Source organism: Pipistrellus kuhlii, unplaced genomic scaffold (genome assembly GCF_014108245.1).
Source record: "Pipistrellus kuhlii isolate mPipKuh1 unplaced genomic scaffold, mPipKuh1.p scaffold_m20_p_49, whole genome shotgun sequence".
In the NCBI taxonomy this organism is placed as follows: domain Eukaryota; kingdom Metazoa; phylum Chordata; class Mammalia; order Chiroptera; family Vespertilionidae; genus Pipistrellus; species Pipistrellus kuhlii.
Genome location: NW_023425550.1, coordinates 840433 through 867274, shown reverse-complemented (window position 1 = coordinate 867274; position 26842 = coordinate 840433). Strand labels below are relative to the sequence as shown.

General features: G+C 44.3%; 1 protein-coding gene across 1 annotated transcript; it reads right to left on the bottom strand.

The window, feature by feature from the left end:
• Positions 1-850: 850 nt before the first annotated feature.
• On the bottom strand, positions 851-8143 carry GPR50 (G protein-coupled receptor 50). The gene is made up of 2 exons (XM_036413161.2): positions 7957-8143; positions 851-3059 (listed from the first exon to the last, which is right to left on the bottom strand). Exons 1-2 carry the CDS (start codon positions 8141-8143, stop codon positions 1480-1482), a joined length of 1767 nt encoding a protein of 588 aa, XP_036269054.1. The 3' UTR covers positions 851-1479.
• Positions 8144-26842: the final 18699 nt, after the last annotated feature.

The window sequence follows — 26842 nt, the reverse complement described above, 5'->3', positions numbered from 1 at the left end:
GAACCCTCCCCACAAGTGAGCCAGGTGGAAGAAAAGAATTTATCAACAAATCGCACACCAAAGCCACAAAAACACTTTTATTTAACTGCTACCACAATCACAGAATCGAATCAAGACAGTATAACACATTTCCACTTATCCTTACAAGCTTTTGTACAGTAAGTGTTGTTATAAATGTCAATTTGAATCAATAATTGAAATTTTTATTTAAAAAAAAACAACTTTTTCTTGAACCCTAGGGGAAAAATCATTTCTTGGGCTGTCAGGTCTGCTGATGCAAGATGTCTATAACTTAACATTGTTTATCACTTCAACCAAGGGAGTGGGGGGTTGGCTGGTGTCGCCATCTTTTCCTCTCCACCTCTCAACCAAGGTAGGGACAAGGCAGGAGGAAAAGCCTTTCAGAGAAACACCAATTTACAACTTCCATGGAAGGACTTCATTGACTTCTGGCTATCAGTTATTACCTTGAATTCCCTTTTGAATGAAAAATAAAAACTGATTGTGTGAAAACATCAGTCAGTTTAAAAAAAAAACAACCTCTGAGATATAGTGTATTATGAATTACAATATTAAAAGCCCAACTATAATTGATCCTAGCAACCATAAATTTACATTTTAGTAGAAACCAATTTATGAATGGGTGTGTCTTTCTGAATCTAAATGGAAAAAAAAAATTCCTGGCAGATACTAAAAAATATAAGTGACTACAAAAAATGTAAAAACATGTCATTCTTTCCATTCATATTTGACTATAAAAATAAGCACTGATGTTTGAATTTTCACAAAATAAAAACAATTCCTTGTGGCCACGTCTTTCATTTTTCCCTTTGATCTCCTAAGCATAAAAATCTATTTTAATAAGAGCTTATCAAGTTATTTTTAAATATGGATCATATTTTGCTGTTGGAATTTGGCAACAACTGTTTCAATTACTTGTACTTTATTACATCTGCTTTTATGACTGTCATTAAATGTACAATATAGAATTAGACACTTAGAAACATAAAGCACTGTGGTCACATTAACTTTACAGAAGCCTTCAACATTGCACATGCACTCTTCTGCCATCCCTCCCTCAGAGGATGGAAGAAGCATGAACAAGGAGGAGGAAATGAGGGAAGGGGAGAAAGGGGGGCACGGGAGTAGGGAAAAATCAGTCTAAAATATCAAGGATCACTGTGGGTTCAAGGCCAGCAGCAGAAGGAAAGGTAGGCTCAGAACAACAGAAGTCAAACTTGATGGCAATTTGGCTTCTAAAATAGCAAGTACACACACAAAACACACACACACACACACACACACACACACACACACAAGTATGTGATACAAGAAAGTATGCTTAAATGATGGAATTAGCTTACAACACGGCTGTGAGTCAGTGTTTGCGTGCCTTTCTATATTTAAATGCAGTGAGGTTACATAGGCTAGACACACTTGAAAGTGGACCATTGCTTGGCCACCCCCTAAGAGCATTTTTCATATGGCCATTTCATAAGAATCAACATCAAGAACCACAACATCACGGTAATCAATGCTGTCAGTGGTGACAACAGTGGAATCAAGAGGGTGAGTGGTGGCAGCAGGCTTGAGGGAGCCAGTGGCAGGACTGGAGAGAGGTTCAGGGCGATTAGTAACTTCACACTTAAGGTGTCCAACAGCAGTGGTCTCAGGGTAGCAAGACATAGTGAGCTCAGGGTAGCAGGACATAGTGAGCCCAGCAGCAGAGGGCTGAGGATAACCAATGATGGCAGGCTTGATGTGGCCAGTGGTGAGTATAGGGTGGCTGGTGGCAGGGCTGAAGAGCCTCTCGGAGGGGCTTCCAGTAGGGATTTGGTGGCCAGGGATAGGCTTGGGGTGGCTGGAGGCAGGCTTGAAATAAACAGAGTCAGCCCTCAAATGAACAGAGGGAGGCTTGAAATGGACATAGTCATCTTTGAAATGGACAGAGGCCTGCTTGCGGTGGACAGTGGCAGACTTGTGGTGGCCAGAGGCGAGCTTGGAGTGGCTAATGACAGACTTGTGGGGGTCAGAAACAGATTTGTGGTAGGCACAGTCAGGCCTGGAGTGAACAGAGACTGGTGTGAGGTGGCCAGAAGCACGCTCAGGTTGGTCAGCTGCATTACCAGGTAGTGGAACACGCAGGACCCTCATTGGTATTTCCTCCAGAGCAGCACGGTCTTGTCCACGGGCTTGTTCTCGAGCTTGGTCAAGGGCAGGGGCACGGGCATGGGCACGGGCCAGGCCACCAGCCTCCCACATCTCACGTATATCATGTATGACACCAGAGAAGAAGAGAATAGGGTGCCGAATAATATGGAAGATGGTCCAATATTCTCTTCGGAAATTCTCATTGAGCAGCCCATAGATCAGAGCGTTGAGGCAGCTGTTGAAGTAGGCCAAGAAGTGGGCTGCAAGATAAAGCCAGCTGGGGATCTTGCTTGCTACCTGTTTTGGGTTGAAGGCCACCAAGACAGTGAGCACATTGACAGGGAACCAGCACACTGCAAAGAGGAGGAAGATCACGAACATGGTCAGAAAATTGTGAGCCTCGGCAAATTGGTTGTCAGGATTTTGCACAGCGGCGTCACGGGCTGCCAGCACTTTCATCCAGATCCTCACGTAGCAAAAACCCACGATGAGCAGAGGGAGGACAAAGTGGATACAGACGATGGTCACGGCAAAGATGGGGTTGTTCAGATAGTTGAAGATGCAGGTGTAGGTGCGAGGATCATACTCTATGGTGCCAACGTACATGTTGGGCAGGACAGCCAGGACGGTCATGATCCAGGTGACCACCAGGTAAATGCAGGTGTTGCGCACACTGAAGATCCGCTCATACTGGAGGCTGTGACAGATGTAGCAGTAACGGTTGATGGCAATTGCCATGATATTGAAGATAGAGCCAACCACACTCAGCCCTGTGATAAATGCGACCATCTGGCACTGTAGCTTGCTCAGATCCCAGCCTCCGATGGCCATGGCGTGCAGCATCATAGGGTAGGGGTAAATGGCCACCAGCATATTAGCCACTGAGAGGCTGACCACAAAGATGTTACCTGAAAAACACATTCGGGGAGGGAGAGGTGGAAAGACAGAGAAGAATAAACGATTAAGTATGAAAAACTACACAAGTTTACACTCGAGGAATCTTGACAATTAGAATTCTAGAATTCTTTCAACGAAATACAGTTGTGTTTTTCTTTTTATTTACAAACATCTCCCAGGTGATTCTGATGCACAGTCAGGTTAGAGAGACCGGTTCTTTGTCCACATTATTTCTTCAAAAAGCAGTAAGTACAAAAGCCACTTGAGGAGCCCTTCACACTCACACAGCGACACAAAGAGACAGTTTTAGACAAAAGCAAAATGCAAATGTGTGTGTGTGTGTGTGTGTGTGTGTGTGTGTGTGTGTGTGTGTTTTCCTGGGGGTAGTGTTGGGAGAGATGGGAAAGGGTGGTGGAGGTGAGCTAGATCAAGCTGTTGTAGGAAGCAGGATGGCAAGTGGGGGGAGGGAGAGATTGGAGTAATGTCGGGAAGCTTTCATACCCTGCACCCCCCAAAATTAGACCTCTGCCTTCTCTAGCCTAGCACTGCAATCCTAATGCAAATAAGTCCACAGAGAACTGTCCTTTTTTTAGGCAGTCTTTCCCAGCGGAATTAGACAAGAATCTAAGACTCAGCCTAGAAAATTTATTATTTCTGATATAACATAAGAATAAAAGCTGAGGGGAAGAGAGGGAACCCTGTAAAATTTAGTCTGAGACCAAAGAAATAGTGAGTAGGGCTTTTTTTTTTTTTAATCAGGAAAATCCTTCAAGGATTAGCATAAGTGCATACTTGATGCCTGCCCAGGCTCTGAGCGCACAAGCACATTCGCCACCCTACACCAGGCATTGCTAAACAGGAAAGTGAGGGGGGTAGGGGGTCGGACTCCAGTTTCATAGGGCAGCGGTAGGAAAGGGAAGGAAGGGAAGGAAGGGAAGGTAGGGAAGGAAGGAAGGAAGGAGGGAAGGAGGGAAGGGAAGGAAGGGAAGGAAAGAAAGGAAGGGAAGGTAAGGAGGGAAGGAGGGAAGGAGGGAAGGAGAGAAGGGAAGGAAGAGAAGGGAAGGAAGGGAAGGAAAGGAAAGAAAAGAAGGAAGGGAAGGAAGGGAAGGAAGGAGGGAGGGAAGGAAGGAGGGAAGGGAAGGGAGGAGGAAAGGGAAGGAAGGAGGGAAGGGAAGGAAGGGGGAAAGGAGGGAAGGGAAGGAAGGAAGGGAAGGAAAAAACGAACGAAAGAGAAAAAAAAAAGAAAGAAAAGAAAGAAAGAAAGAAAGAAGAAAAGAAGAAGAAAGAAAAAGAAAGAAAGAAAAGAAGAAGGAAGAAAGAAAAGAAAGAAAGAAAAGAAAGAAGAAGAAAAAGAAAAGAAAAGAAAAGAAAGAAGCAAAAGAAAAAGAAAGAAGAAGAAAGAAAAGAAAGAAAGAAAGAAAGAAAGAAAGAAAGAAAGAAAGAAACTTAAATAGAAGCCAAATGAAGGCGGAGAATGCTCTTTCTCTGGAAACACATCATTGCTAATTAGCGCTTGTTTCGAAAAACACTGCACTTCATCTGGGACTGGGGGGGTGGAGGGGATGAGTATTTTTTCAAAGAACAAAGGAAAGACTCCTCCACCTCCTCATGCTGACTGGCGCTGCCAGGGCGATTAGCCTGGGTGCTTTCCACCCAAGAGGATTTTTCTAGGGTTTCCCTCAAAGTAATGAATTAGGCGAAGGGAAGCGGGAAACAGAGAGGGCAAAGTCTTAAAAACAAAGCCACCCAGACATGAAAATCTTTACTTGAATTATAGAAGGAGAGGAAGGAGAAAAGGAAAGGGAAGAAGAAAATTAAAGAAAAGAAAAATGGGCTTCTCAGGTGACCCTGGGCTGGGTGGTTCTGCCCCTAGGGACCAGACTTGTAAAGGTGAGGTCAAGGGTGTGGTCCGCATCCCCAGGGGATGAAGGGGAAGTCAAACACATCCACCACAGTTTAGAGGAAAACTTTTAATGATTCCGTGCCCTCCGCTGCATTTTGAAACTTGCGCGCTGTTTCTGATTCTTTGACCCAGCAAAAGAATCCCCCAGAGACTGATCACCTTCTCCCTAGCGCCTTGACTCCCAAGTCTAGTGGATATTCGAACCCCTCCGACACCACCACCCGCTTCCATCTTTTTGCAATACCACCCCGGGGTCCCAGAGAGAACCTGGCCAGAGACACCCCCCCCCCCCCCCCAGCGCTGGTCCCTCCCTTCCGTGGCCCGAGGGCAGCATTTGGACTCCTTTGCCCTCCTCTTTCCCTCTGAACCATCTCCCAACCCAACCTGCAAAGCGGGTTCAACAGCTTCGCAATGTTTGCCGCCTGTACCCCCAGCCCAGGTCTCAGCCCCCAGCACCCTCCTGCCCCTCTCCGCGCGCGCAGTCCTGCTAGCCGCCAGCTCCCTTCCCTGAGCACCAGCTGGCAAAGCGAGTTCACCGCTTTGCAATGTTTGCCGCCTGTACCCCCAACCCAGGTCTCAGCCCTCAGCATCCTCCTGCGCCTCTCCGCGCGCGCGCAGTCCTTGTAGCCGCCGGCTCCCTTCCCTGAGCACCCGCTGGCAAAGCGGGAGTACCGGCTGGCAAAGTGAGTTCACGGCTTTGCAATGTTTGCCGCCTGTACCCCCAGACCTGGGCTGGGGGTACAGTCTCAGCCCCCAGCATCCTCCTGCCCCTCTCCGCGCGCGCAATCCTGCTAGCCGCCGGCTCCCTTTCCTGAGCACCGGCTGGCAAAGCGGGAGCACCAGCTGGCAAAGCGGATTCACCGCTTTGCAATGTTTGCCGCCTGTTCCCCCAGCCCAGGTCTCAGCCCTCAGCATCCTCCTGCGCCTCTCCGCGCGCGCAGTCCTTGAAGCCGCCGGCTCCCTTCCCTGAGCACCCGCTGGCAAAGCGGGAGCACAGGCTGGCAAAGCGGGTTCACCGCTTTGCAATGTTTGCCGCCTGTACCCCCAGCCCAGGTCTCAGCCCCCAGCACCCTCCTGCGCCTCTCCGCGCGCGCGCAATTCTGCTAGCCGCCGGTTCCCTTCCCTGAGCACCGGCTGACAAAGCGGGAGTACCCGCTGGTAAAGCGGATTCACCGCTTTGCAATGTTTGCCGCCTGTTCCCCCAGCCCAGGTCTCAGCCCTCAGCACCCTCCTGCCCCTCTCCGCGCGCGCAGTCCTTGTAGCCGCCGGCTCCCTTCCCTGAGCACCCGCTGGCAAAGCGGGAGTACCGGCTGGCAAAGTGAGTTCACGGCTTTGCAATGTTTGCCGCCTGTACCCCCAGACCTGGGCTGGGGGTACAGTCTCAGCCCCCAGCATCCTCCTGCCCCTCTCCGCGGGCACAGTCCTGCTAGCCGCCGGCTCCCTTCCCTGAGCACCGGCTGACAAAGCGGGAGTACCCGCTGGTAAAGCGGATTCACCGCTTTGCAATGTTTGCCGCCTGTTCCCCCAGCCCAGGTCTCAGCCCTCAGCATCCTCCTGCGCCTCTCCGCGCGCGCGCAGTCCTTGTAGCCGCCGGCTCCCTTCCCTGAGCACCCGCTGGCAAAGCGGGAGTACCGGCTGGCAAAGTGAGTTCACGGCTTTGCAATGTTTGCCGCCTGTACCCCCAGACCTGGGCTGGGGGTACAGTCTCAGCCCCCAGCATCCTCCTGCCCCTCTCCGCGGGCACAGTCCTGCTAGCCGCCGGCTCCCTTCCCTGAGCACCGGCTGGCAAAGCGGGAGCACTCGCTGGCAAAGCGGGTTCACCTCTTTGCAATTCTTGCCGCCTGTACCCTCAGCCCTCGGCATCCTCCTGCGCCTCTCCGCGCGCAGTACTTTGAGCAACCGGCTCCCTTCTCTGAGCACCGGCTGGCAAAGCGGGAGTACTGGCTGGTAAAGCGGATTCACCGCTTTGCAATGTTTGCTGCCTGTACCCCCCAGCCCAGGTCTCAGCCCCCAGCACCGTCCGGCGCCTCTCCGCGCGCGCAATCCTGCTAGCAGCCGGCTCCCTTTCCTGAGCACCGGCTGGCAGCAAAAGAAGTCTCACTCGCCCGCTCAAACAGGTCCGGCTCCCCCTCACTCTCCAGACTCGCTGAGCCCATCACCATCCTCCTGAGCACTTCTGCAACTCTCCGGCAACCCCGTCTTCGGTCCAACCCCAGGCTCCCGAGCATCACAATAGCCCCGCACTGCGACTCCCACTACCTTGCTTACGGATTTGGGGATCTCCGCTGCCTTTTCCTTCGCTGCCGCAGCCGGCTGCGCCCTGCCTGCCTCTCGCCTCTCTCCACCGCGCGCCCTGGGACAGGCGGATGGAGCTGGGCTCCCGCGCGCTCAGACCAACCTGTTCCATACTCAGGCTCAGGGGGTCTGTGCTCCGCTCTCCTGAGCTACCCAGGCACCCTGGATCCCAGGTCCGGGGAGAGTGGGGACTTGGTCCCCCAAAGACGCGGCTGCTGTGCTTCCTCCGGTAAGCGCTGCGCAGCCCTCCCAGCCGGCAGCCGCTAGAACTTAACTTTCCCAGAGCGGAGCGGAGCTGGGAGCGGGTCTCAGCCCCGCTGCTCTCCCGCGTCCATTTCGGCTCCGCGCGGCCACCTCAGTGGCATCCAGCTCCGCCTGTTGTCCACAGGTGGTTGCCGGACTCTCCGTTACAGTGCCGCGTTCCTCCGCATCTGGTCCCTGACAGGCAGGACTAGCAGGCAAACCGCCACACAGCGCGAGCTTTGCACTTGGCTTCCCAAAGCTAAATCTCTGAGCTCCCGCCGCCTGGAAAAGCGCTAAATTTATGGGACCCATGCATAACATAACCCGCTCAGATTCTCAGGAAATTGGGAGCAGGGACATTCACTGTGAGAGCTTGTCCATAGATTCCCTGTTCCAAGTGCACAAACTAACACCATAGGTGTTGCTAGTGGCTGCCTGTTGGATAGAGAGAAGGAAGGGTAGCTTACCAGAATTCCGGAGCTTCTTGCTCTTCCCCACAGCCAAAATCACCAAGGAGTTCCCAGTGAGGTCTGTGACGACGGTGACAACCATTAAGCAGAACATTAAAGTGATTAGTGCTGGAGGGTAGTTTGGCTGTGGCAGCTTACAGCCTATACAGCCATATGGGGTAGGGACTGCCAAGGTAGGCACCATGTTGCTGCCAGAGACCGTTAGGATCTCCCAGGCAGTCCAGAAAGCAAACACCTACTCTGTCACCGGGAGCTGCTTCGAAGAGCTGCTTCCCCTCTGAGAAACAGAGAGCAAATGACAGCGTGCTGCCCCGCTCCCAGTAGAGCTCTTAAAGCCTCTAGAGGGGCCTAGCCCCACCCCAAATCCCACCCCCTGGCCAATCAGACCTTCCTGACCACCCCTGTTTAGTCACCACCTCCTCTTGGACAAATCCACATTGAGGTGTCATCTTGCTTCTGACTGCCTTATTTGTGCTTTCCCTCCAGTCAGAAACCCCCTATTGAATAGACCTTCCCTAGGTGTTTTTAGTTTTGACAAGCTCAGAATCCACCTCCCTCCCACAGACACCCCAGCCATTGCGCATGCGTGTTTGGCAAATTCTTCTCTCTCTGCTTCCAAACACTCTGCAAACACTCTGCAAAGCAATGTAAACGGCAGAGCATGGTCATTGGGTCCTCCTTGGATTGTAGTATCAACCCAAGCCACTCTGAAGCCCCCAGCTGAGTATGAAAGGTGGCCAGTGGCCTTTGAACCCTGGGTGTATGCCCCCACAGTCTCCTTAAGAGGTTCATCTTACTCACAGCACTTCAAACTCTTCTATACTCCTAGGGTAGCAGGGGACAGCTGCTGGATGCTTCCACCCCAATCTAAACCCCATATCCCCCGTCTGTAGGGAATGTAACCCTTCTCCTGTGGCTGACAGGAGCCCATTGGTATCCTTCGCATCAATGGCTGCGGTCACTCAGTCCAGGAAAGATTTGTGCTCTGCGTGAAGAGACATTCCCTGAGCCAGGCTCTGGGAGCCGGGATAGAGCCTGTACTCTGGAAACAAGGGGAGGCAGCTGCTCCAGCACAGCTTTGGGGCAAGCGAGAGCGGAAGCTCATCCCCTTCCCAGCTGCCAGTCACCCTGGCTGCGGGAGCTCAGATGCTGCATTGGGAAAAAAAAAAAAAAAAAAAGGAAAACACCAAGAAAGCCTTTCTCTTCGGCGCTGCTTCTCAAAAGAAACCAGAGTTGAGTAGCTCTGGCTCCTGTGCTCCTTTGGTGGCGCAAAGCACGGGAAAGCTCTTGGAGCTAAACTGCAGCTCAGAGGTGGGACGGGGCTGAGGTGCCACAGGGAGGCTCAGCCACGAAGCCACCAGGGGACCAGTACCACTACCCCCATTCCAGGCACAACTCATTTCGATCATTCTCCCTTGCCATTTCCTTCCGAGGTTCTCATTTCATCTCCCTCTGGGTCAGGCTGTTCCCTAGCACAGTGGATCCTCCTCCCCAGGCATCCAGGTTCCCTGGGCGTGCCTAGGCAAGCAGAGCTCTGGCCAGGAAATCCTAATGGTCCCGGCTAAAAGAGCGAGATTCTCACACTTGCTCATTCAACAGCCTTGGTCACTAGGGTGGATTTCTGCCCGTTAGTAAAAATTACGGCTCTTGTTGAGAAGCCTCCCAGAAAATTTCAGCTAAACACCTTGTAAGTTTTCCTGATTTGTCTTGCCGAAGTAGGGGAGAGGGGGTTGTTTGCCCCTGAGCGCCACCATCTGGACTCCGCAGCCCTCTTGCCCCACCCGGAGAGGGGCTGAAAGGGGGGGGGGGGCAGCGGGCGGATTCCATGAGGGACTTCAAAGTTCAGGGATCTTTAACAGAAAAACAGACCCTGCAGACAAACTAGATTGCACACACTTTGTCAAGCTTAAAAGCCCAAGTAGGAATGAGTCCCTGTTTGAAGATGAATCACACACACACATACACACACACACACACACACACACACACACACACAAGCACGCACACACGCACACGCACGCACGCGAGCACGCGCACGAGAGAGAGAGAGAGAGAGAGAGAGAGAGAGAGAGAGAGAGAGAGAGAGAGAGAAGAGGGGGTGCGCTATCCTGCGATCCCTAATGAGAAGAGAACCCTTAGGTATAACCATCTTTTACCTGGAGCCTTTTCACATTCATTATCTCACTGCTCCACATAGTCTGTGCATTCTCAGGGCTGGACTTAGTCAGGATTTATCCGTAAATTCAGCTCAAGAATCGGTTCCGTTATCCTCCCTAGACAATTGTGAGCCCTGAGAAGGGGCAGCAGCCAAAAAGCCCAGCCATGCCTTGGAGTAGTAGTTTGTCCACCACAGGCTACTGGTGCCTGTTTAGTCCTTTCACTTGTGGCAAGGAGGGATTTTTTTAAATGCAAATAAACAAACATTTGAAGGAGAAAGAGAAAACAAGCATTATAGTGACTTAAGACACTGGAATCTCCTCTGCACCCTCCCCTCCCCAATCCTATTAAGAGAGCTGGCAAACTGTTATTTCAGGCATTGTTATATTTCAGTGCACTGTACTTCCAAGATGCGATGGCTCCACAGCCCCAGGAGGACCAGGGTGCTGGGAATTCTCCTTGGACACGGCCTGAACCTCCCTGGGACTGAGGAGTGAGCAGACTAAGCTGATCCCCCGGCCCCTATTTTGACACTGCTTGACCATGACCCAGTAGGACTTATATTTTTCTTTTCTTTTTTTAAATATATTTTTTATTGATTTTTTACAGAGAGGAGGAGAGAGGGATAGAGAGCTAGAACCGTCGATGAGAGAGAAACATCGACCAGCTGCCTCTTGCACACCCCCTACCGGGGATGTGCCCACAACCAATGTACATGCCCTTGACCGGAATTGAACCCGGGACCTTTCAGTCCGCAGACCTACGCTCTACCACTGAGCCAAACCGGTTTCAGCAGGACTTGGATTTTTCAATACTAGAAATCTGTTCTGATTTTTTGTTGTTCTAGTTTTTTGTTTGTTTGATTGGTTGATTTTACTGAGACAAAGTCATATAGCATATTCACCTTTTTGAAGTACACAATTAGTGGTTTTCTGTACATTCACGAAGTAGTGCCACTATCAGCATTGTCTAATTTCAAAACATTTTCATCTCCCCAAAAAGAAACCCTAGGCCCATTAGCAGTTACTCCCTATTTCCTCCCATCCTTCAGCTCCTAGAAACCACTAATCTGCTTTCTGTCTCTGTGGATCTGACAATTCTTATTCTGGACATTCTATATAAACGAAATCATATAATCTTGTCCTTTTGTGTCTGGCTTTTTCTCCTTAGCACAATGTTTTCAAGGTTTACCCATGTTGCAGTATGTATCAGTACCTCCTGCCTTTTTGATGGCTGAATAATATTCCATTGGATGAGAGACCACATTTTGATTATCCAGTCATTTGTTAATGGACCATTGGGTTGTTTCCACTTTTTGACTATTCTGAGTACTATTGCTATGAACATTTTGGATTCTCTTTTAGCTGCAAGCAGTCCCCAGCCCAAAATAGTGAAGGAGAGGGCCTCTTAGTGCCATCTCACACCTGCCCCCTCCCTCAGGGAAGGCTGGGCACCCAAGGGCCATCCCAAGCACTCCAACCTTCTTGGCCAATGCTCCCTGCTAAATCCACATTAAACCATTGATTGACACACTAATATATGAAAACTGGCAAAATGACAGTGCAGTACAACCCCAGTAATAATGAAAATGTATTTTGGGTTGAATACAAGCAAAACATTCTCTGTTCATTCATGAACTCATTCTAGATGCCTAATGAATAGAGAATGTGTTTAGCTTCTTGAAAATAAAAACAAGCCTGAGCTGAAACCGGTATGGCTCAGTGGATAGAGCGTCGGTCTGCGAACTGAAAGGTCCCAGGTTTGATTCCTGTCAAGGGCATGTACATTGGCTGCGGGATGCGGGGTGTGCAGGAGGCAGCTGGTCGATGTTTCTCTCTCATCGATGTTTCTAGCTCTCTATCCCTCTCCTTTCCTCTCTTTGAAAAATCAATTAAATATATATATAAAAAGCCTGAACCCAGTTCTGCCACTGGTCAGCTGTGTGGCATTGGAAAAGTTACTTAGCTTCTCTGTGTCTCAGTTTCCTAAGCTATATAATGCAGGTAATTATAGTGCCTCATTATAGTGTCAATGGCAGAGTTAACTGGTAATACACGTAAGCACTTAGAACATTATCCAGAAGAGAGTAAACATTCAACAACCAGTAGCTATTTTTATGATTCTCATTCTGAAAGTTTCTAATATTCTGTCTAAACTCTATTCTGTTGTACTTTCATAGAGAACAGAGGCTCTATGAGATGTCAGAGCCCTTGACTCTAGCCTCTAATTCCTAGAAATAGCCACCCAATGGGAACTCAACAACATCCCAGGCCACTGTGACATGTGACAGAGTATCAGATGGAAAGGGGCATACACAGGGGTTTGCCTTTCACTGCTCCTCGAGAAGCTTCACTGACACAGTTTGTATGTTTTCCACAAGATGGAATGATCAGATTTCTTGACATTGGTCAGAATGATGCTTGGTCCAGAGACAGGTCAGATGGAAGTGCACAGGTGGCTGGTGACCTCAGGCAGGGGAAGCTGGGTTTCAGCAGATTGTGGAACCATCCCAGGCTGGGGAAGATCTGGTTCCAAGTCGAGGGTTAGAGCAGAATTTCAGGGAAAAGGCTGCAGTCTCAAAGGAACTGAGCAGGGATTTTGACAAGAATCAAGTCACTGGAACTAGGGGCCAGCCAGGTCATGACATCAACAGACTCAAGAACAATTTGTGACAGGTGCTGTGCTTTTTACTATTGTTGTTTTCCTAAAGAGACTATGTCTAGTCACGTCCTCTGGGCTTCATTTGTCATGGCTAGAAACACTTTATTCTCCCTCTCCCTGCGCTTGAGTCATTACAGAGAGCAGGGCCTCACCAAAATAATTAGCAGCCCATATTTCCGGGATTGTAGTGCCTGATAAAGACCACAGCTTAAGTGGTTTAAATCAAAGGGTTACAAGGGAGGCGAGAAGCACATTAATCACCTACAGCAGTAACACTTGGACTCCCTTCCCCTTGTACATTTATCTGCTAATTAGAGCTTAACAAACAATATCTACTTCTTAACTTCTCCTTCTAGCCAAGCGGGATCATCCGTGCATTTAAAGACTGTTCCTCTTATTACTCATCCTCATGACTTCTGTTGCAACAAGCCCCTTGCCCTGGGAGCTCTCCTACAGCCCACTCTACTGCAAGAAATGGGACATGGGGGATGCTCAGGGGGCAAAATAATCCTCTTTCACCTCTTTCACCACTCCTCCCCTAATAATGGCTAACATGAATGTATGTGTGCTTCCTAGATTCCGGACACTGCTCAACATGTTTGTTCATATGTTCTCATTTAACTCTGACATTAGTCCTATGAGACAAGCAAAATTATTTTTTTCCTTTTTTTAAATTTTATTGATTATGGTATCACATAATTGTCCCCATCCCCCCTATTTGCATCCCAAACCCCTCCCCACATACGCCCCCACCTCCCTGTTGTCCATGGCCACTGGCTAGGCCCATATGCAAGCACACAAGTCCTTTGGTTGATCTCTTCGCCTTACCCCCACCCTCCCCTACTTTCCCTCTGAGGTTTGAGACTGATCGCTGACAAGCAAAATTATTATCCCATTTCACAAATAAAGAAACTGAGTTTCAGAGAAGTTATGCCACTTGCCCTAGGTCACACAGATAATAAATGGTAAAGCCAGAAGTCTAGCTTGAGAGGTCTGGCTCCCGAGTCTGTGCCTTAACATTATGCCTTACTGATTATTAATATTTGCACACATTGTTCCCATCTCTAAGGCACTGTTCTCAAATTTAGTGCATGTTAAAGCCACCAGGAGTGCTTAGGGAGAATGTAGCTTTCTAAGCCTGCCCCCTCAAGATTCTGATTCAGTAGGTCTGGGGTAGGGACCTGGAATCTCTATGTTTCCCAAGTGTCCCAGGTGATTCTGATGGCAAGTGACTCAGGGACCCCTCTTGGAGAAACCCTGCTCTTAACCCAATCCTTTACCTAGCCTCCAGCAATTTAAGGACTTCTAGACCTAGCACTTAGTGATTCAGTGCTCCTGAGGGTACGGTCCTTATGGGATTTTATATACTTGTCTAGTTCACAAAATCTTGCTTTGGTCCTCAGACTAAATTCCACCCTGTGCCTTATTTCTAGCAATGGGGCTCCTGGCCCAATGCCTGATAATAATCTGTCCAGCTCCATGGAAAGAGAGCTATATGGCTCTCTCAGGGACCATAGGTCCTATCACGCTCCTTTTCTGCTGCGAGAGTCCCGCTTATAGCCTACCTGAGTAGGATTGCCTGCATTAGCAAATAAAAATGTGGGATACCCAGTTAAAATTGAACTTCAAATAAATACAAATAAAATATTAGCATAGCCGAAACCAGTTTGGCTCAGTGGATAGAGCGTCAGCCTGTGGACTGAAAGGTCCCAGGTTCGATTCTAGTCAAGGGCATGTACCTTGGTTGAGGGCATGTCCCCAGTAGGGGGAGTGCAAGAGGCAGCTGTTTGATGTTTCTAACTCTATCCCTCTCTCTTCCTCTCTGTGAAAAATCAATAAAATATATATATATTTTAAAAATATTAGTATAAGTATGTTCTTTTAATATTTGGACATGCTTATACTACAAATTATCCATTTCTTTGGAAGTTTAAATTTAACTGGATACCCTGTATATTACCTTAGACTGAGGGCCACAGCCTCTGGCTCATCCTATATGAGACAAATCTGAGGACGTGGCATTGGTAGATAAAGGGCCTTCCTTCCTTCCTTTCTCTCAACCTTTTTCTTATCAAGGGGCTTGGTCAGCTTTGGAGAGCACATGTATTGATTTAAGACCCAAGGAGCCCTGTTTGCCCCGTGGCTATCACCTTGCCATCTTGTCCCTGTTAGAAACTGGCTTGTGCATGTTTTCTACTGGCTTTGGCCAGCACTCTGTATTTACTCAGGACATTTGTGACCCATTAAAAAAAATACTTGTCACCCATTAGTCTGAGATAGACTGCACTGTAGGGCTGCTTTTGCAAGTAGCAGTTTGTCTGCAAATTGGCCCCCATCATTTGAGATACGTGTTTGGATGTGAGCTCATATTTGAAACCATTGTGTATTTTCTACCGATGGTATTGATGATAAGGTTTGGGTAAGTCTGAAAACTTCTATTTCGGCTTCCCTGGAAGAGTTAGTATATTGTTCTTTTTTTTTTTTTTTTTTTGGGGGGGGGGGTCCTTTCCAGGACTTGCCCAAATAAATTTTCCATATTCCATGTAACCTATATTTTATGTCAGATCATCTGAAATCACCTTCAAATTTGGTGAACATCCATCTAGCTGTTTTTACATAATGTTATAATCAGCAAGCAATCAGAAAAACTTGTTATTTTTTTTATTTAAATAATTCAGCCATCTTAACTGGTGAGTCATGTCAGGACTGTCTAATATTACTTCTGTAATCCATCCCAGGCAGAGGGAGGTCCATGAGTTATGTAAAGGTACCAGTACCACCTCCTCAAGTTAGGCATGACTGGAATGACACAAGAAAATGGGTGGAGGGCCAGAGAAGATGTGACTCTCTAAAAATTTAAAGAAGCACAAACATAAGCAACGATGAAACATACCAGCAGCACCATTTTTTTTTTCTGTAGAATCACTAAAGAATATCATTGGAACTTTCTGTAAAAGGAGACAAATGAGGAGACAATTTTACACTAACCCAAGTCAGAAAGATTCTAAGACCTCACGTGTGCTTCTCTTCTGTTTGTTTTTTGAGTTTGTTTGTTGTTGTTGTTTTGTTTTTTGTGTGTTTTTGTGAGTGTGTGTGTGTGTGTGTGTGTGTTTTGTTTTGTGGTTGTTGTTTTTTGTTGTGTGTTTTGTTTTGTTTTGTTTTTGTTTTTTGCTGAGACCAGCATCAATTTGCAGGACTTAAAGCCCCAAGGAGCCCTGGCTGGTATGGCTCAGTTGGTTGGGTGTCATCCCAGGCACTGAGAGGTTATCAATTCGATTCCAAATGTCCAGGTTGTGGGTTTGATCCCCAGTAGAGGCTAGAGGCTTGTGGGAGACAGCCAATGGATGTTCTCTCTCTCTCTCTCTCTCTCTCTCTCTCTCTCTCTCTCTCTCTCTCTCTCTCTCTCTCTCCCCCTCTTCTCTCTTATCAATGAAAAAAATTTTAAGGCCCCAGAAAATTATTTTTTAAATATATTTTATTGATTTTTTACAGAGAGGAAGAGAGAGGGATAGAGAGTTAGAAACATCGATGAGAGAGAATCATATTGATAGATCAGTGCCTCTTGCACACCCCCTCCTGGGGATGTGCCAGCAACAAAGGTACATGCCCTTGACCTGAATTGAACCTGGGACCTTTCAGTCCGCAGGCTGACGCTCTATCCACTGAGCCAAACCGGTTTCGGCAGGCCCCAGGAAATTAGATTGAGCAGATTACTAAATTCCAGTGATATTACTATACTCCACTGAGCTCCCATTTGAAACATTAAGCACATATATTTTCTGAGATTCCCCCTTCTGCCTGGCTTATAAGGCTCTTATCTAAGGGACACTTGATGAAGTGCATGTCAAAAAGAGGCCCCCTTCTTCCTCTGCATCTTCAGAATGTCTACTGACAATCCACTAGAAACTGTGGTACTTCTGTCCTCCCCTAAACATATATTGCGTAGTTAAGTTCCACTTTCTAATCAAAATTGTTTTACTTGATCAATATTCTTTTCATAGAATGGTTCCTATTTTCCCTTGAGCCACATTCATTTTCCCAAAATAACAAAAAAGCTTTGTGTGTGTGTGTGTGTGTGTGTGTGTGTGTGTGTGTGTGTGACTTTTCTTCTTCCTGACACCCTTTAGGCTATAATGGAAAACTCAAGTAATCTGATTGGAAAGAGTTTTGAAGTGATCACCAAGTCCTCTCCTTTCCTCCCTACCCTCAACCCCCTCCATGCTCTGCAGTCTTGAGGAAGGAAGACTTCTGGACCTACCTAGTCCTTCTCCAGAGAGATTGGAACTCAGCAGTCCTCCCTACACTAGCAGTGATAATGGCAAGAGTCACTTTCATCCATGGCCTTTTATATGTCATGCACAGTCTTTCATATCTCATTCCTCAGTGAGGATGACATTACTCTGAAGAAACAAAGGTTCTGAGAGGGGAAACCTTCTTTCCCACAAGATGTGTCCTCCCCTTCCCCTAACTTCCTTTCTTCTACAACCCCAGTCAGAACAGTCCCAGGCTATTGGGTTGAGTGGTGAGAACCAGTTAGCTGGACTTGTCAGTGTGACAAAGAGGCTTTACTCTGGGATAGAATACGCTGATTAAATGCTTTCCCTGTGCCTGGGCTGGCAGATAAAGCTCCAGGATCCCAGAACTTATGCAGATCCTGGAAGGCAGTCTTAGTTTTCTTTGCACCAGCCACTCCAGTGTGCAATGCTGAGTTGCTGGTGATACCAAAATGTGGGATGTTGAGTTCAAGTTCATTGTCTCGTGAAATTGAAGAATAAAAATCACAGACAAAAATAGTGGAACTGAAGTTTATTGAAAGAAGCCAGGCCTGGAATAGGTGCAGCAGATTCCAAGTGGAACCTGGAAAAGGTTTCAAGAGCAGGCCAGTGTCCAAAGCTTTCTTTCCATGTTACAGTTTGGTGTTAAAATCTATTAGTCCATGTGTAGAACCCCCCCCCCCCCCCATGGAATCCATCTGCCATAGGAGCTCCCAGTGCATGAGGGGAGAGGGGGAGAGGCGGGGGAGTGAGAAGAGAAAGTGCTGCCACTTTTTAAATATATGTATATATGCTTGTTAGTTCATGATTGGTCCTTTCAAAGAATTTTGACTTAGCAGCATCTTGGGATTGGTTTTTATGCTTTATTATCTGTGATTGGTTATCTGAAAGCTGCCTGTCTTAGGAACATTCATACATTTTTAAAGTTCATGCCTCTGGAGTGCCCTTCCTTCCCTTCCCAGTTGGGGTGCCTCAGTAACTCCACCTAGCTGGGTTCCCAGGTTTTATTTTCCTTTCCCATGATACTGCCCCTATCTATCTGTCTTCCTTCTGTCTCTTGGTTACTCTGCTGTGCCTCAAGAGCTGAACCAAGTGACTGGCATGGCACCGAGTGCCTTCCTTTGCTATCTGTGGTTCACAATTCCCATATGGAGTCAAGGGTGAGGGAACATATTCTCCAGCTCTCCTTTGACCTTGCTTTTGAATAAGGTTTGGTTGGTAATATATAAATGGCAGTGTGTTTGGCTGTTTCTTGTTGCCAAGACAACAGGATCACTCCTCCCAGGCTGGCTACCAACAGCTATTCTTGGGCTGCTTTGGGTAGTGATTTTTATGAAATATAGATCTGGATCTGGTCTAGGGTTTCCTTTATGAAAGTTGTAAATTACTTATTAAACTTTTTAAATACAGTACTGTTCAGGTTTCTATTTATTGTGATAAAATAAACATAACATGAAATTGATCATTTTATCTATTTAACTATATAGTTCAGTGGCATTAAATGCATTAACAGTGTAGTGCAACCATCACCACCATCAACCTCCAAAACTTTTTTCATCTTCCCAAAATGAAACGCTGAAGTCATTAAACATTAATTCCCCCGTCTCCCTCCCACACCCCATAACACTCACCATTCTACTATCTATCTCTATGAATCTCACTTTCTTTGAGATTAATTTGCTACTTTTAGATAAATGTATAGATTATTAATTTTAGTCTTTTTCTTTTATAATATAGAAAAAGCTATAAATTTCCAAACATTTCTTTAGTTGTACTTCACAGTTTTAATAAGCAATATTTTCGTTAGTATTAAGATCCAAATATATTTTTCATTAAAGTATTTTTGTGACCTATAGGTTAAAGTAATGTTTCTTAATTTCCAAACATATAGAGACATACTTTTGTTATTGATTTCTACTTTAATTTCATTATGATCAAATGATATATTGCATATGATTTAAACCTTCTAGATGTGTTGATACTTGCATTATTGCCCTAAATATGGTCAGCATTTATAATAGTATGCTTAAAAATAGTGTGTATTCTGTAGTTTCTGAATGCAACATTCTATGTATGCTTGTTAGGCCAAGTTTTTTTTTTTTAATTTAATCTTCTATATCATTATTGACTTTCTGTCTTCTTGGTTTATCAGTTTCTGAGGCATATTAAAATTTATCTATTTCTACTTGTGATTCTAGAAAACATTGCTTTATATATTTTGATCTGTGATATTAAGTCCATACACCTTTATAATTGTTATAATTTCTTGGCCAATTGCAGTTTCTATCATAATGAAATAACACTCTGTACCTACTAACGCTTTTTGCCTTACAATCTATTTTGTCTGATATTAATGTAGTCACACCAGCTTCCTTTTACTTAGTTATTTCATATTAACATCTTTTTTCTATCCTTTTAAAATTTCAACCTTACTGTATCTTTCTATTACAGATGTGCCTCTTTTTTAAAAAAGCATTTATTTGGATTGATTTTGTCCAGACTGATACTCATGGTCTTTTAACTGAAGCGTTTACTTCACTTACATCAATGATGTTAACTGCTGTATTGTTCTGGGCAATGTTTTCCTTCCCTCCTTTCTTGCTTTCCTTTAGATTCATTGAGTGCTTTTTAAATCATTCCATTTTATTCTTTCTACAAGTTTGAAAATTATCTTCATTTCTAATCTAGATATTACAATTTGCATGAGTAATTTATGAAATCTGGAATTTATCAATACCTTTACCTTTTCCCCAGACAATGTAAAGATCTCAGGCCACTTTAGCTCCACTTACTAGTAGACCCTCCCAACTCATATGTTATTATTTTCATGTATTTTAATCTTAACTTTGACCTCAAAACCCACAAGATATTATTATATCATCATATCAGTTAGTAAATGTTCATTAATTTTACCTATAAATTTAATACTTTCTTGTTCTTCATTTCATCCAACAAGTAAGATTTTTATTCTCAGATTTGTAGCCTTTTGCCTAAAGTACCTCCTTTAGAATTTCCTTTCTTGAATATCACCAGTGATAATTTTTCTTGGTTTTTGTCTTTTTATTCTAAATCTTCAGGTAGAATTTTGTTGGATGGGTAGTTATTTACTTTGAACATATTCAGGATGACATATCACTGTTTCATATGTTTTAAATTTTCTGTTAGGAATTCAGCTATCAATATAATAAGCACTCTTTTAAATAGCTCCTCTTTTCTTTTTTGGTTGCTTTATATTTTCATATGTTATATTTTTGAGTACTATAGTTTCACCATGATGAGTGAAAGTTATATTTTTTAAAATTCACTCTTCTTGGACTTCACTGGTCTTCTTAGATCTATAGGTTGTTACCTTTTAATATTTCTGAAAATTTTCTCTTCAGATATTGCCAGTTGCCCCATTCCCTCTCACTCACTTTTCCTTCTGGAATTCCAAGTAAACATATTTCAGACTAATGCCACGTTGCCTCATTTCCATATTTCCCTTTTGCTTTCATATTCTTCATGCTGGAGTCTTACTAATTCTTTCCTTAGTTCTGCCTAATTTGTTAATGTATTTTTAATTTCTAGCAGTTATATATTTTTTATTTTGTTTCTCAAATCTGCTAAGTCACTTATTTTGGTTTTTCTATGCTATGAAGAAAATTTTAAACTCCTGTTTTATTTCTTTAAATATGTAAACAGTTTAGTCAGTTAGGCTCAGTGGATAGAGCATCAGCCTGTGGACTGAAGGGTCCTGGGTTTGATTCTTGTCATGCAGGAGGCAGTGATCAGTGATTCTCTTTCATCACTGATGTTTCTCTCTCTCTTCCCCCCTCCCTTCCTCTCTGAAATTAATAAAAATATATTTAAAAAATAAATATAGTAAACATACTTGTTTTCTCATAGCTCTCTAATAATTTAATTATATGAAGTCTCTCTAGATCTGGGATTCTCCTTATCTCTTGTTTCTGCTAGTTCTCTCTGATGGTATTTTGCTTCCTATGTGCTTTGTTATTTTATACACTGTGCATAAAAATTAGAGATTATTTGAGGCCTGAATAAAAACTCCTTCCAGAGAGAATTTTACTTTATTTCTGACAGAGACTTAAAGTCACTGTTAGTCATGGAGTATTTTTACTAATCCTCACCCAAGGATTTTTTTTCCATTGATTTTCAGAGCTAGTGGAAGGGAGAGGAAGAGACAAAGAGAGAGAAGCATCAATGTGAGAGACACATCAGTTGGTTACTTCCTGCAACTGAGTTAAGTGCCCTTGACTGGGAATCGAACTCGAGACGCTTTGGTATGTGGCCTGACTAACCACTGAGACAAACTATAAATTTAATACTCCTCAGGGATTTTCACTTCTGTTTTATTCTTACCTTGAGGTTACAATTATTTAGGGTCTCAGTTTATTTTGAGGGAATATCTCCTAAAGGACTGCAGAATCTCAGAGGGAATGCGGGGAGGGTGTGTGTGTGTGGGAAGAGATCAACCAAAGAACTTATATGCATATATGTATAGAACATGGACACAGACAATAAGGCGGTGAAGACCTGGGGTGGTGAAGACAAGCTAGAAAGAGTCAATGGAGGGAAAAATAAAACATATGTAATACTTTCCAACAATAAAGATATCATTTTTTAATTTAATTTAATTTAATTTAATTTAATTTATTTTTTTATAATATATTTTATTGATTTTTATACAGAGAGAAAGGGAAAGAGATAGAGAGTTAGAAACATCGATGAGAGAGAGTCATCGATCAGCTGCCTCTTGCACACCCCCTACTGGGGATATGCCCACAACCAAGGTACATGCCCTTGCCCGGAATCGAACCCAGGACCTTTCAGTCCGCAGGCCTACGCTCTATCCATTGAGCCAAACCGGTCCCGGCTCATTTTTTAATTTTATAGATTTTTATCTAACTTTTCTGGTTGTTTTCAAGATGAGTTGGCCCAATTAACCTTGTCTGCCATATTTCTGAAATTGGAAGTCCTCAACCCTTTTCTTTTTCTGTGAGGAGAGTTTTTCTTCTCTGAAACAGATGCCTATATCCTGGATGGTCCAACTACTTTGTGCACAGGCTTTCAGACAATCCTCTGCATTATTTTTAATCTCGACTCTTTCTTGCCCTTTAGCATCTCCAAGTCCTGATGGTCTCTTAGGTTCTTCTTCTTTAACAACATCTTCTTCATAGACTCCAGGGGGAAGTTTCATTTACCCTGCTTTGTCAGTTACCACTCTTATCTCTTTCATCTTCATTAGGCTCTGTAGATAGTCACTGGGATATCTCTGCTACAAGGCTATCTCATGTTCTTTTTGTTATTATATACTTAAACTTTTTTCTTCCTAGTGGAGCCTCACTAGAGCTGGAAGATAAACAAGAGTGCTCAATTGATCATCTCTAAATGGTAATCCTCTTCACTCTTCAGCCCACTGTAACCTGAATTTTTCCTTCACTGTCTCCTGAAATTACCATCTCTCATTTTCCTTGACATCTTCCTCCATCTTGAAACTTCCTCTTCTCTTGACTCTCTATGTACTTCCCTGTTCCCTAGACATTTGTTTTCTGGCCTTTTCCCCTCTTACCAACATGTAAATGGACACTGAACCAAGGCTCAAAGGATCTGGTTTCTATTTCTGACTCTATTAAATTTAGACAAATGACTTCCACTCTCTGGACTTCAGTTTATGATTTCTACAAGTACTTTCGGTTTAAATTTTTTATAATTCCACATTTTTAAAGAACTTTTCAGGAATGGATATAATAGTAAATAATTTCTATGAAAGTCCAGTAGGACCAATTCTGACCAACAACAATTAATGCCACATTCTGGAGAAGGGAACTTAGAGGAACAAGTACCCTTTAGTGCTCAGTAGCTTTCATTTCACTGTGTATGATGTGTGACCAAATGTGTTTTTCTAGAATCCCATACTGTGTGAGAATGTGAGTTTAGAAATGTTTAGTAACTTTACCTAAAGCTATGTCTAAAAGCAAATTAGGAAAAGAATCACAGCATCAGTCCCCTCTTTGAATCACAGTGGGATAACCTCTTTGACAGATGTATATAGAAGGCTATCTTGAAACATCAATCCTCAGTGGATGAATTGCATTTCTTCATACTGTGTCTGTAAGAATTATGGGATCTTTCCTTTTATAACTGAGTCTTTTATATAGGATCTAAAATCAAATTACCGTGAAACTTTGATGGGAAGAGGAAGATTCATTTTTTTCAAAGTTTTTTTTTTTTTTGGGGGGGGGGAGGTTTTGTGTGGTAAAGTGTCTGAATGTTGGCATTCTTCACTAGCAGAATTTTCTTATGTGATTGATTGTCTGGGAAAAGTAAACATTAAGTTGATGCTCAAATAGGAGAATAGGACATATTACTTATTTCTGATAATGCTTGTTCAGAAAGAGTTTAGAGATAACCTATTAACACCTTCAGATGGTTTAAACCTGATTTGTAACTGAGCACTGTCCGATAGAACTTTCTGCACTGAAGGAACTATTCCCTACCTTAAATATGGTAGTCACCAGTGTAATATAACTATTGAGCACTTCAAATGGGGCTAGGTCAACCAAAGAACTGATATTTTCATTGAATTCACTTCTTTCTTTTTTTTTATTAAGGTATTATATATGTACATATCTTACCAATCTCCCCCCACTCCCATACATGCCCTCCCTCCCCAGAGTTTTTTGTCCATTGGTTATGCTTATATGCATGCATGCAAGTCTTTTGGTTGATCTCTTATCTCCCCCATATCTCCCTCCCCTCCCCACTGTAATAGGACATAAGTAATATGTCCTATTCTCCTATTTGTTGCTTTCCTGTCTCTATATCTATCTTTTTGTTCATCAGTTTATAATGTTCTTTATTATCCATAAATGAGTGAGATCATGTGGTGTTTTTCTTTCATCGACTGGCTTATTTCACTCAGCATAATGTTCTCCACTTCCATCCAGGTTGCTGCAAATGATAAGAATTCCTTCTTTTTTATGGCAGCATAGTATTCCATTGGTGTAGAATTTAGGTTAAGATTTAAATCACCACATGCGGCGGGGCTGTTGGCTCTAATGATAGACTGCACAGTTTTAAAGAATAGGCTTTAGTTTTGCTGCCTGTACAATCTTGGGTTCAGAATGCATGTTAGAGTGAGTCAAGAACCCTCTTGATTCTAAAGACTCTTCCCCTATTTCAGCCCCCACTGCCACTCCCTCAGATAAGGGTCCTGGAAAATATCCTGCAAATAACTGGGAGCTAGTGAGGAATTTAGAATGGTGGGACAGGCCGGCTAGTAAAACAAGAGCAAACTCTTGAGTTCAGACCTACACCTAATATTTGCATGTTCCAAATGAAGGGCCACACACTATACAGTATATCTAAATATTTAAGAGTTTTTAATGAATCTAACAAGATGTTAAATAAAAATATGCTGTCCTTCTAGACTGACAATTGTGGTTTCCTAATGACCAGAGGGGTAGGTTCAAATTTTAATTACTGAACCTCAGAATTCTATGCTTGAACCTGATATATAGAGAGAATCAGCCTTCAACTCTTAGCTTGATGTTTTTCTCCTTTATTTCCCACTCCAAAAATCAACTGGATTATACAATAACACAAAGAAGCTGAAAAATTCTAACAAAAATACTTGCCTGGCCAGTGTGGCTCAGTGGTTGAGCATCAACCCATGAATCAAGAGATCACAGTTTGATTTTCTGTCAGAGTACATGCCCAGGTTGCTGGCTTGATCCCCAGTAGGAGGTATGCAGGAGGCAGTTAATCAATGATTGTCTCCCATTATTTTTTTATATATATATTATTGATTTTTTTACAGAGAGGAAGAAAGAGGGATAGAGAGTTAGAAACATTGATGAGAAAGAATCATCGATCAGCTGCCTCTTACACACCCCCTACTGGGGATGTGCTTGCAACCAAGGTGCATGCCCTTGACTGGAATCAAACCTGGGACCCTTCAGTACGCAGGCTGACGCTCTATCCACTGAGCCAAACCTGTTTTGGCTGTCTCCCATTATTGATGTTTCTATTTCTCCCTCTCCCTCTCTGAAATCAATAAAAATATTTTTTAAAACACATACACAAAATAGCCTGGCCGGTGTGGCTCAGTGGTTGAGTGTCAACCCATGAACCAGGAGATCCCTGGTTGTGGACTCTATCTCCAGTAGGGGACATGCAGGATTCTGCTGATTGATGTTTCTCTCTTTCCCTTCTCCCTTATACTCTCTCTAAAATCAATAATAACATTTTTAAAAATTTAAAGCCCAGTATTCAGCTTCCTTCCCCAGGCATTGTGGGAGTTCAAAGAGTGAGAAAGTTTGTTGTTTTTTAAGAGATAAGAACACTGAATTTCTCAAAACAACAGGGCAGCAAAAGGCTCAACAATTTAAGTGATTAGGTAGACTCCATGGAACTGTGCTAAGGGCATGAACACTCCAACTACTGGGTCCTTTAAGATTAAAACACACACAATTACAGATCAAGCAGGATTTATTTAATTATATGCACAAAATGGTTGAAGAAATTAAAAAAATGAAACAGGTGAGTTTTGTTTTTCTATATATTTATCAAATGGAGCCTTACAACAAAATTGCAGCAATACAACATTCCAAGAGAAAATATTTCCCTTGTTTTTGGAAAGAGGATTACATCTGAGGCATTCCCCACAGCCCTGTTTGAATTACAGATACTCCGTGAATAAGAATGAGAACCCCATGCATGCTCACGCTCCCCCATACCACTCCTCAGCACTTCAATTATAGAGTGCCAAGATTGTTTCCCTTGTTCTCTGAAAGTGGCTTGCAGACAAGCTGCATCATCTTTAACAGGTGAAGCCCCTGGAATCAGTCACTGCTCTGCGGGGGTGGTGAGCAGCCTTTCTGAAATGAACAATTTTGAAAGTCACATCAAATATGATTGTGGGTCTGCCTTGAATGACTCATCTGTGCTGACGACAATACAGCACAGTCATGACTAGCTGAGCTGCGTGCTGCCAGCACTATCCCCAAAGGATGGAGGGGATCTCTGTGAAAGAAATTTTTGGGGCATTTAAAATCCTTCACCCCCTAACTCTAATCCTAGCCCACTCTTCAGGGGAAATGTTGTTCTCCCCCTCCCCCCCGCCTCCAAATACAGTCATTCCTGTGTGACAAGGATTTCTAACATGGCTTCCTAAGGAGAATGTGCAAGAGAAACAAAGATACCTAATCCATGGCCCACGAACTTCATGATCCCTTGAATCGTGTGCCATATATTGTGCCTGTGCGCAATTTTCTAATTCTCAACAGAGTCTGCGATTCCTGAATGCTTAAGAGTCAATCCTTTAAGTCGTATGAGAAGGTCCTTGAGGGACTGATGACCTGCTACAGACAGAAGCCTAGGGGGAGGGTTTAGTGGCCAAGCTTAGACATACCTAAAAACATTTGCAAAGCCCCCAATCTAAGTCTGAGCACCCCCAAGATGCAAGCAGAAAATAACCGAACCAATAAGCTCACTTGTTAAACAATAGCACACCTAGTGTTCAGCGTGTGTGGCAAAGCCCAATTCTTTAGCACGCAATCAGGATGGAAAGCTAGAGATGCTGTCAGCGGCAGTGATTCAGCAAAAGCAGACATTTTATGTCTGCCTGCTCTCAGCTTCCCAGGGACATGAGTATCTGAGGGCTTTGTGCTGAAAATTGGAGTTAGGAGAATGTAAAACCAGAAATCATGTCCTGCTCTGCCATTAACTAGCTCTGTGACCCTGGGCAAGTTACTTCACCCTTTAGGGCCTTTATGTGTTCTAATGAGAAA